This window comes from Leptinotarsa decemlineata, unplaced genomic scaffold, assembly GCF_025532065.1.
Source record: "Leptinotarsa decemlineata unplaced genomic scaffold, Ldec_3_MD MMD2_tig00000199_RagTag_RagTag, whole genome shotgun sequence".
NCBI classification, from domain to species: Eukaryota; Metazoa; Arthropoda; class Insecta; order Coleoptera; family Chrysomelidae; genus Leptinotarsa; species Leptinotarsa decemlineata.
In genome coordinates, this window is record NW_027412544.1 from 13,901,311 (window position 1) to 13,912,441 (window position 11,131).

Here is an 11,131-nt window from a genome sequence, read left to right on the forward strand (position 1 = left end):
TCTTCTTGCATCATTTTCATTTCAAATATTTGTCTGATCGAAATGAAAACATATTAGCAAATTGAAATAAGTATAAATAGAACGGAATCAACTTTCTATTAGGTTTTCAGTAATTATCAATAATATTTTTTGAATGTGGTTACTAAAAGTTGTTTTTTGAATAATAAACCTGACAATAATAAATATCTAACACTATCCAAGAATCTCTCATTTAATTTTTTCAGTGTTTATTAGATAATGTTGCTCATCAAAATAACATATATCTTATGAGCAAAGCGGCTTCCAAGAACACGAATAGGGGAAAAAACAAAAATCTGTCATTCTAACTGACACACCAGAAAAAAATGCCCTGGAAGAAGAACAGAATAAACGCAAATCTAAAAAGCAGAAATTATGAAGGCACAAGTGAAGAAAGTAAAAAAAAGGTCTTGGTGGAATCATAATCATCTACTGAAGACGAGTACTTTTGCTTAGTTTGCACTGAATTCTTTAGCAATAGCAAACCGAACGAACATTGGATTAGGAGCAGTGTGTGCAAAATGTGGTCACATGAAGATTGCACTGAGGGAAACTCTCCTTATATCTGCCATAATTGCGATTCTGATAGTGAATAAGTGATTATTATTACATCAAGTTATCTAATGTTGTATTATTAATATATGTTTGCATTTATATTTTTCAGAGATGTGTTTTGTAGTCAAATGTATGTTCATATTTTTCTTCGAACAATTAAAACAGATGTGTTACAACTTACCCCATATGGGACAACTTTATTCAAAATGTGGTTATTAGAAGTCTGTCAACGATTATTTTACCTATATATACATATGTGTATATATATATATATATATATCTATATATATATATATATATATATATATATATATATATATATATATATATATATATATATATATATATATATATATATCTATATATATATATATATATATATATATATATATATATATATATATATATATATATAGGTGTTTCAGAATTCGTCGGACAAACTTATACTACGTCATTCCTCTTGCAAAATGATGAAAAATGAGGTAGGACATGTGTGTCCGGAAATGAGCCGTTTCAGAAATACAGGGCGTTGAAGTTGCAAAATAAAAAGACCCTTTTCGTCGTAGCTCCCGGACTAAAAGGAATAAATTAATGAAACTCAGCAAATCGATCACGAGCTAGAATGTGCTTCCTCCAGTGGTATGTTTGCTTCAGTATCAGTAGCCAGTGGCGTTCCAGCGGGGTAATAGCTTATATTTCCCCCCTTATTTTTTACGCCACTGACTTTATATCCACAACCGTCTTTTTTTTGAATTCCTTGATCAATTTTACGTAAAAACCAAATAAACATTCACTATGAAAAAACCAGTAGTTTTCGAGAAAAATTGACATGAACTGATACGTGCATTCTTATATGGGAATAATCGATTAAAATAATCGAAATTCCAAAACCAAAATTATTTGAACTCTTTTATGATTTTACCATTAATTTAGCGCTTGCAAGTGATGGTAATTATTGTGGGTTTCTATCATCGTACCAATTTTTGTTATGTTTAGCATATTGTAATGACAAATCATAACTCTTGAGGCTTATTTTCGTGCTTGTCAATAGATTTCATTGTTGAAATGTTTTCATTGTTCTCAGATCTTCGAGTGACTTTGTGATCTGAAAAAAATTGACCCCAAATAAAATTTGCCATCATTCGGAATCTCGACTGAGTTAGGCTCCAATAATCCTAAAATAACACCATTATTCTGGATTTTGGTAAAATTATTTTTTGTTCACAATTATCCTGTCTTTCCCATTCGTGAAATCACACTTCTCTTTGTAGAATCGTAAATATCTTGAAGAATATTCATTAATAAGAAAATGAAAAACATTCTCAAAGTGTACAGTGTTTTCAAATTTTCACAGATGAAGCCGGAAAACAAAATTTTACCAGTAGACTCTAATTATACGCCTGAAAAAAAGAAATGTATTTGGAAGAAGTCAATTTATTTGAATAACCATCTGATAAGATCTTCGCTAAGTCTAGTCAGTAAATTAAGTTTTTTAAATAAATGAAGAAATGGAAGTTGTCTATTTACAGCTAATTACATAACTCTTAGTTGGATGTCGGTACTCATAATTCATCTTTGAGTAGAAATATCATATTCAAAATATACCTTCTCTACACATATTTTAGTGTGAGTGTGAGTCATAAACACGAATTTCTTTTTGAAATTTACATTGAAAATTCAAATGTGCTTTTGAATAATAATGAGAACATCTGATGAATAATCGATAGGGTAATTGTTCGAAATTTTTTCCGTCAACACTTATACACGATCTGCAACGGCGCAACATAGAACATCGCACTTTTTCAAATGATTCTAAATTTTCGGCAATCGTTATCGATGCAGCTTGAATGCGGGCGACTAATTCTTCTTGGCTTTTTGGTTCTGTTTCATAAACCAGTGACTTCATATGACCCCAAAGAAAATAGTCAACAGGATTCAAATCTGGTGATCTGGCAGGTCATTTGTGGGGTCCACCTCGACCAATCCAATTGTCACCGAATTTCCGATTTAGGTACTCTCTAGCAGCTAACGAAAAATGAACAGAAGCACCGTCGTGCTGAAACCGCATTCCATTCCGGATATTCAGAGGAAAATCTTCTAACAATTCAGGCAATACTTCTCCCAAGAAAGTGCTATAATTGTCCCCATTCAAATGATCTGGTAAAAGATAAGGACCAACTAAACGGTTTTCTACTATTCCTGCCCAAACATTCAATGAAAATTTTGTTTGATGGCCATGAGGATGAATAGCAAAAGGATTTTCCTCGGCCCAAATATGGCTATTGCGAGAATTGAAAATACCTTCCCTTGTGAATTTTGCCTCATCAGTGTATAACACTTGCTTGATAAATTCCGGATTATTTCTCCACATACTTAAAAACCATCGAGAAAATTCAATTCGATCTGGATAGTCCTCTGGTTTCAGTGCCTGAACTTTTCTCAGTCGATATGGGTATAACTGCTGTTCATGTAAAGTCCTCCAAACAGATGATGAAGACACATGCAGCACTCTAGCTATAGATCTACTACTTTCAGACGGATGTTCAGCAGCATAGTTCAATATCTCCTCTTCTGTGATATAATGTCTTACAGTTCTCTGTATACCTGCATTCCTTCTGGTAATTAAAAAACTTCCTGTTTCCCTGAGTCTTCTGTCCACGTTTTCGAACGTTTTCCAATTAGGAATTCTATTTCTTCCAGGAAAATTTTCACGATACATTCTTTGTGCCAACCTTCCATTTCGTCCCGATTTTCCATAAATAATTTGCATGTCCGCTAACTCTTCGAATGTAAAATTCATTTTTATTATACGAAATACACAATCAAACACTTTCTGACAGCTACGTTAACTTGGAAGTGTCATACGAATCTCATTTCATTTCCACAGCCCCCTAACAAACTTATTGTTGTCAATGAATAAAGTAATCCTCATTGCTTAGGTGGATCAAACATTGTTATAAGTCACGTGAATGTATTCAGAAACTATTCAACCAGTGGCTGAAGAACTCGAGAATATCGGTACAGTTATCTAACAAAACTATAATAGATATGCCCAGGAAACATTGTAGATGGCTAAGGTTGAAACAAGTAATGGCATTTTGGTTAATCGATAAAACTTGGATTTTTACCCAGTGAGAGAAGATAATTCGATAAAGCATTCTGAGTTCAGTTTTGCCAACTATTCGTAATTGTCTTTGAAACTCGTTTGGATGGAACATTTTATTAAAAAATAAATCTCGAGGTAAAGCGATTCAGTAGGTCTGCGGGCTCACAACATATCTGCAAAAAAAGTTGGTAAAATGGTAGAAAATCCGCAATATGTTGCCAAAGTGAATAATTTTTCAAGCACACAATGAATGGTAGAATGATGAAAGAGTTCAAATAATTTCGGTTTTGGAATTTCGATTATTTTACTCGATTATTAATATTCCCATATGAGAATGCACTTATCAGTTCAACTCAATTTTTCTCGAAAACTACTGGTTTTTTCATAGTGAATGTTCAATTGATTTTTACGTAAAATTGATCAAGGAATTCAAAAAGAAGACGGTTGTGGATATAAAGTCAGTGGCGTAAAAAATAAGGGGGGAAATATAAGCTATTACCCCGCTGGAACGCCACTGACTACTGATACTGAAGCAAACATACCACTGGAGGAAGCACATTCTAGCTCGTAATCGATTTGCTGAGTTTCATTAATTTATTCCTTTCAGTCCGGGAGCTAAGACGAAAAGGGTCTTTTTATTTTGCAACTTCAACGCTCTGCATTTCTGAAACGGCTCATTTCCGGACACACATGTCCTACCTCATTTTTCATCATTTTGCAAGAGGAATGACGTGGTATAAGTTTGTCCGTGTAATAATAATAAATCACGAAAATTAGAACCGGATTCAGTTTCGAATATACGGAACTATTTTTTTTTGCACCGAAGGAACGTATGGTAAGCAAATCTGTTTTAGCACGTCGATAGATATACTTTCGAAGAATATATTCTGAAATTTCCATCAACAAACTATTTTTGATTAGTGACAAATTTGATGTTTTGTGAATGAGTCTTTCCTGGGCATTCGGTATTGTTCAACGCAGAATATTTCAAATGACATACTTTTTAGAAGTCATAAAATTTTACCGAGAAGCCAATTTTCCAATTTCCATACGCTACCTGTTTCGGTACAAATGAATTTTTTCTGAATAATATTATACTCTTATTTTACATTTCCTTCGGTATTAATGCTTGTATAGGGACAGTTGGCTGATAGAATGAGTTTATGTAGCATGCTGACTCATTTATTCGACATGTTCAATAATATATCGTGTTTTTAAAATGATAACGTCCAAATACAGGTAAAATTTTAAATATTTGCAATCTGGCAACACTGTTCGCAAATCTCATTCTAAACCCTGTTTGATTATCCCTCGTCATAAACTGTGGATGAAAAGTTGTGGGTAACTTCACACTAATTTATTTCAAAAAGTATTTTACACAAATTTGGATTCCAAATTTTAACTTTGAAAGAAAAAGCAGCTTCATCAATGAATAAAGTTTTTTATAGAACAAATGGTGATTATTGAACTGAAAAGTACTGAAGAAGGTGCAATTAGATGCTATGGTGATGTGGCGAATAAATAGTTGTGATTCTACAGTTCCCATTGGGCAAAAAGAAGGCTGGAAAGTTGTAATTTCCGACTCCAAAGCGTGCAAAGACGCAACAGTCGGCAGGCAAGATAATGGTATCAGTATTCTGGGAAGCGCATGGTACAATATTTTTCGATTCTCCTGAAGAAACAAAACCATCAACAGCACAGTGTCATAAATCTACGGAAACGATGGCAAAATTGAATTAATTAGGCTTCGAATTGCTTCCGCATCAACCGTACTCTCCAGATCTGGGCCCTAGTGACTTTTTCCTGTTCTCAGATCTCGAAGGAATGCTCGCTGGAAAGGAATGTAGCGCCAATGAAGAGGTAATCGTCGAAACTGAGGCTTCTCTTGAGACTGAAGGCAAATCGTAATATAAAAATGATATAGAAAAACTGTATGACGGCTATAATCGTTGTATGGCCCTATATATGGCAACTATTACGAATAACGAAACAAATTTTGACAAATAATATTTTTTTCTATGTTAGCCTACGAAACCCGACCCAACCATCAGCTTCTCATAATTTTCTAGAACACTTTTATACCTACTTTACTTCGAGATGATGACTGTGATTAATTTACCGATTGTTCGAAATTTCTGAATGGAACGTGAACCAATTATTTCGTTGGGGTGAATTACTATTTCTATAACTATTGGAAAAAGCGTCAAATATATGACCGTTTCTTGTTGTGTTGCTTCGTCCTCCGAGTAGGAAATGATCCATTACTCAACACCTCTTGGAATCAAATACAGTTGAGCAGATACATTATTCAACACCTTAAAACCATTCACGAAAACACAAATTCATTGCTTTCATATTACTCTTATTCTAGATATACTTCACGAATCAATATTATTTTAAAATATTCGTGAGAAATTGCCATTACTCGCTCGAATGGTGTACGAGTAACTGTCACATTTCCACCTTGTGGGTCTAGATACCCATAAAATCATGAACAATGAACGACTGTGATATATGGCAGATTTTGGAACGTCTGACGTAAAATGAATCTATTGAAAAAGCTTTTGACACTCTAAGATGTCTTACTCATCCCTTGATGATGTCGACTTGCTAAGCGAAACGCTCGTTGAGAGACAGTATTTTTGTTTTGGTGACGTGAAAATGTTTTCAGCGATCCATTTGGTGTACAAATAGTGAAGTAACAAATTGGTATGTTTTAAAAGTATTCTGCTTATTTTATTTGATTTCATCTTCAAAAGTAAATGTACTCGGTAGAGTCAACACTGTATTCTCCTGCTGAATTATCTGTTAAGGGATAGTATCTCGTTTAAATAGAGTGATGTAATAGCACGTTCCAACGTTTTGCATTCCCAGTTTCTCCATTAATTTAATTGACGCTTTATTGGTGATCAGAACATTCGTGGTTGGATTTTCACCTCCCTCCGCTATTTGCTTACTCAACAGTTTCGTGAGAATTGATGCATAACCCTTTTTTCTATGATTCTGTGCCGTTTGAAGCAGTCCTATTTTTCCCACACCAGTTTTCAACACCCAGGACACCAGTTCATTGGTTGATTCAAAAAATAAACCTATTCCTCCATTGTTTTCAATAAAAGCTGTGACATACTCGTCGGACCCTGGAAATGCGTTGGACCAAAATGTGTTCACTATGTTAGAATGGCATTTTTCAAGTTTTGCTGATTTTATGCCAGGAGGATACCTAAAAATAACAACATTAAAAAAGTCATTCATGGTAGGTAACTCCCAGAACTGATTTGATGTTAAATCTGATTATCTTCAAGTGACAATTTCGCAGCTCAGAGTAATAAAAAATAAGTAGAGATGCCCTCCGTATATAAACACAATATAGTCCAGTCATTATAGTAAGTTCACCTCGGAATTCGAGATACCCAGCTGTGAGTCTGTAAATACTTGTATATTGACACCCTAAAAGTTGTCTCAAAACCTACATATGATAGGGTGTAAGCAATTATTAAATTTCAAGGTCAAAGTTAACAAAAATCGGTTTTTTGCGCTTTTTTTGGAAATATCTCATTTCCTATGGGTTTTTTGCTATTTGTATTTATTATCAATATTGTAAAATACAAAATTTTCTACAAATTTCGTTTAAAAAAATTTTTTATACGGTGAACCGTTTTCGAGATAGAGGGCGGAGAGCACGCGGCCAGTGCATCACTTCAGGTCAACCGGTGACTCCGGTCGAAAACGCGTCATATATAGTTGATGAACTATCGATAAATCAATGATTATAAATATTTGTCAATTTTTATTAACTATTATATTAAATTTTATCATTTTTTTCCTAACTTATCCACTTTTTATTCAGTATTAATTTATTTAACAACACTTACCTGCCCATGTAATTGCAGAATTGTTAATGAAAATATAGGAATTATATTTGAATTTTAACCTAATTAATATTTATAACTTCTTACATGATAAAAAAAAAACAAATAAATTATGAATTAATCTTTTTATTAAAAAATATCATTGAATACATTTATTTTTATTGAAAGTAAAGAAATGGAATAAAGGGTACAAAAACTACAATTTATAATTTTAATCATCTTCTTCCTCTTCATCGTCGTCTTCTGGCTGCTGGTAAATTTCAAACTGGTCTTCATTATCGTCTTCAACGACATTTGTCTCAAGTTCTTCCATGATTTCGGGGTCAAAGGTTCCATCTTCGTTAATGTCGCTCTGATATGGAAGACCATTGAGACAAGCTTGCCCATTACATTGGCCACAAGCTAAAGAGCATTGCAAGCCCGCTTTCCTGCATCCGCATCGCGAACCACAACCACTCTTGCAGTTGCAGAAAATTGTATTTAGCAAATCTTCTGGAGCAGGTGGTAAAATTGTCATGATAGGCTCCAGAAAATCGTTTCGCATTGCCCAACCCCATACCTGGGGTTCCAAATCATGTCCTAACCAAGTTTGAACTTGATAATATACACGGTTGAAATGTTGATGAGCAGCTGCACTTGTTGGTGGAATATTTGAAAGCTGCACAGGTTTATTAAGTTTTGTAGACTTGACGTAATGCATATAACGAAGATGATCGAGACTTTTCACAGATTTCGGAGCATTCGGAAGAATTTTAAAATTTACAGATTTTAAAGAGGCACTAAATTATTTTCTATTTAAAATGTCATTAGTGTAAATGGATATGTAATTATATTATGATTTAATTTTTTCTCTTAATTATTTTTTAATTTTAGTAAACGGTTATCAGTATTATTGAATAGATATAGATTTAATGCATGAAGAAAATGATAAAATATAATATAATAGTTAATAAAAATTGACAAATATTTATAATCATTGATTTATCGATAGTTCATCAACTATATATGGCGCGTTTTCGACCGGAGGCACCGGTTGACCTGAAGTGATGCTGTGACCGCGCGCTCTCCGCCCTCTATCTCGAAAACGGTTCACCGTATAAAAAATTTTTTCAAACAAAATTTGTAGAGAATTTTGTATTCTACAATATTGATATTGAATACAAATAGCAAAAAACCCATAGGAAATGAGATATTACCAAAAAAAGCGCAAAAAACCGATTTTTGTGACCTTTGACCTTGAAATTTAATAGTTGCTTACACCCTACCATATGTAGGTTTTGAGACAACTTTTAGGGTGTCAATATACAAGTATTTACATACTTACAGCTGGGTATCTCGAATTCCGAGATTCTTACCTAATTTAAGCTTAAATGACTGGATTAATAGATTTGTAGACAACCAGGACACAGTATACTTGCTATATACAGTAATCCCACTTCGAGTGATTTTTGGTTTGAATTTTCTACACGCAGACCCAGGAGTTGCAGTCTCAGGTCTGCGCAAACGACGAGTTCAAGACAGGCACGCAACCCTTCCATAGTTGTCGAATTTCATGGGTTTCACCCAACCTACTGTGAAATGAAAATATATTTTGTCACATCCGAATATGAACATCTGCCGATCCCATGAATTTTTAAAATCTACTTGAAACATAGTTTATCATGGGTTACTTGAATATCACACAAATGCAAAATTATCATTTGTACAATTTTCTCAGGTGCCCAACATGGTTTTCATCGACTGTATTTTTTTGAGCAGTTTATATGAATAGTTGTTATGTTGAGCAGTGTTTAGACGCTTTGGTTGAGATTGTGGTAGGGAGAAATGTCAATAGTGTCAAATACGTCAGCATTGTAAAAACTGAAACTCCTGGACACCAACATCAAAGGGACCGACGCTAAGTGGGACTACTGTATATAAGTATACTGTGACCAGGATATCCATCTCTCTCACAGTAAAATGTGGACAAGGGGACTGAGGAAATTGTTTACATAATCCTCTGGACTGGATCCAGCGGCGTGCGGAAAATATGTTAAGAAAATTCTAATGACTATCAACTATTGTTTCGATCGAAAATTCTGGGTTACGCCCATGCTCCAGTTGTTGTTTATCTGTGAAATATTACATCAACATGCGAGGATTGCGAAAATCCACAAACAACGCAGGTTTTCATCATCTTCAAAATTACTTTTTGCATTACAAATTAATTATATCGATCAGTAAGCACTCAAATCACCAAAATAACTTCCAAAAACGATGAAATACCGGTATTATCTATTTCTGTCAGTTGGAGGACTGTCGTAAACATAAACAAAGTATTTTGGCTTCAGAAACAAGGACAGAAAGGCATCTCTATTTATATCATCACTCTGAGTTTCGCAGTAGGTATAAAATTTTTTGTTTGAAGAAGTCAATTAACATGCATCTTTGTAAATGACGTTTATTGATATTTGAGCGAAAAGAGAGAGACACGCAAGCAGCCCATGAAATCATTTCGTAATCATCTGTATTATTATCAATATAATAGTGACCTCTGATTCATCTGCGAGTCATTTGAAAATGAGTTGAATCAAAATGACTCCAAAATTTTTTCTAATATTCAATTCTTACTCTACTTGAAACTTCATGGCATCCTCTTTCGATATGGTATAGATATAATTTATATTAGTTTTTTCAATTTTCAGGGCCTTATCTTCAATTACACGTAATATTGCTGGGTAAAGGCTGCTGGGTAAGGCGTAAAACACCATCTTATGTTCATCGAAATCTATCCTCTTTGTTTTCATTAAAATGTCATAAATTTTTTCGCCACTGGCCGATAGTGTCAAAACTACAACTTGATATCTGTGAGGGAACTGAAAATGAACTGAACTGAAATACTTATTGCTACTGAAAAAACCTATTTACGTACCTGCATTAAAGCAAAGAAAGTACCATCTTGTTTCCAGCTTTCTCCAGAAGACATGAAGGTTATAAAATGTTTTCCTTCATCTATCAGTTTTTTGCCATGCCTTAAAAGACTACTGGCATAAGGAATATTCCCGGATTTCCTGTATATGTCTGCCAACGAGTCTAAATATTCATTGGAAATATCGACCAGAATGTCATCAAGCTTCCCACTCATTTCAACAGTTATTTTTTCTGTTCATCCTGACTAAAATGTTCTACAATGGTATTCGCTCTGTTTTTGTTTACCTTAATGCCTACCATAGAAACATAAGTATCTACCAACTTGTCGAAATGAAGTATGTTGAAAACGTCACTATAGAAACAATCCACTAATTTATATCAAATGAGCGGTGGACATATAGGTGTTAAATGAAATTCTACTTCAATGATAATATTGTAATTTGTTTATTTAGGTTTATGTATGTGAGTTTGACAATGGTTTATTTATTTTACTCACCGTATTGCTGATGTTGTATCTATTAATTCCTAAAGTGATGGTGATTAGAAACAGTTATAGAAAGTACGTCATTGAACATTTTTGAAACAAAGGAGGCGAAATGACAATTGAAAGGGTGATTGGAAAAAGGATAATATTCCAGAAATATGGCGAACTAAGGTGACAGCCATTTTATGA

The 11,131-nt window shown here is 33.8% G+C and overlaps 1 protein-coding gene across 2 annotated transcripts; it reads right to left on the reverse strand.

The window, feature by feature from the left end:
- Nucleotides 1-6,393: 6,393 nt before the first annotated feature.
- On the reverse strand, nt 6,394-10,887 carry LOC111505608 (uncharacterized). 2 transcript variants are annotated; one of them, XM_023160449.2, is made up of 4 exons: nt 10,756-10,887; nt 10,460-10,702; nt 10,159-10,403; nt 6,394-6,899 (listed from the first exon to the last, which is right to left on the reverse strand). In XM_023160449.2, exons 2-4 carry the CDS (start codon nt 10,670-10,672, stop codon nt 6,488-6,490), a joined length of 870 nt encoding a protein of 289 aa, XP_023016217.2. In that variant the 5' UTR covers nt 10,673-10,702; nt 10,756-10,887; the 3' UTR covers nt 6,394-6,487. The 2 variants fall into 2 exon arrangements, with proteins under 2 accessions (XP_023016217.2, XP_023016215.2); XM_023160447.2 differs by having other exon boundaries at nt 10,460-10,865.
- Nucleotides 10,888-11,131: the final 244 nt, after the last annotated feature.

What these genes read in the sequence shown, in the direction of transcription:
- LOC111505608 (XM_023160449.2), bottom strand. Translation starts at nt 10,672, where the DNA reads ATGAGTGGGAAGCTTGATGACATTCTGGTCGATATTTCCAATGAATAT. An exon ending in CTTTCTTTGCTTTAATGCAG is followed by an intron (nt 10,404 to 10,459) that starts GTACGTAAATAG and finishes GTTCATTTTCAG; the next exon opens with TTCCCTCACAGATATCAAGT. An exon ending in GCCATGAAGTTTCAAGTAGA is followed by an intron (nt 6,900 to 10,158) that starts GTAAGAATTGAA and finishes TGTTATTTTTAG; the next exon opens with GTATCCTCCTGGCATAAAAT.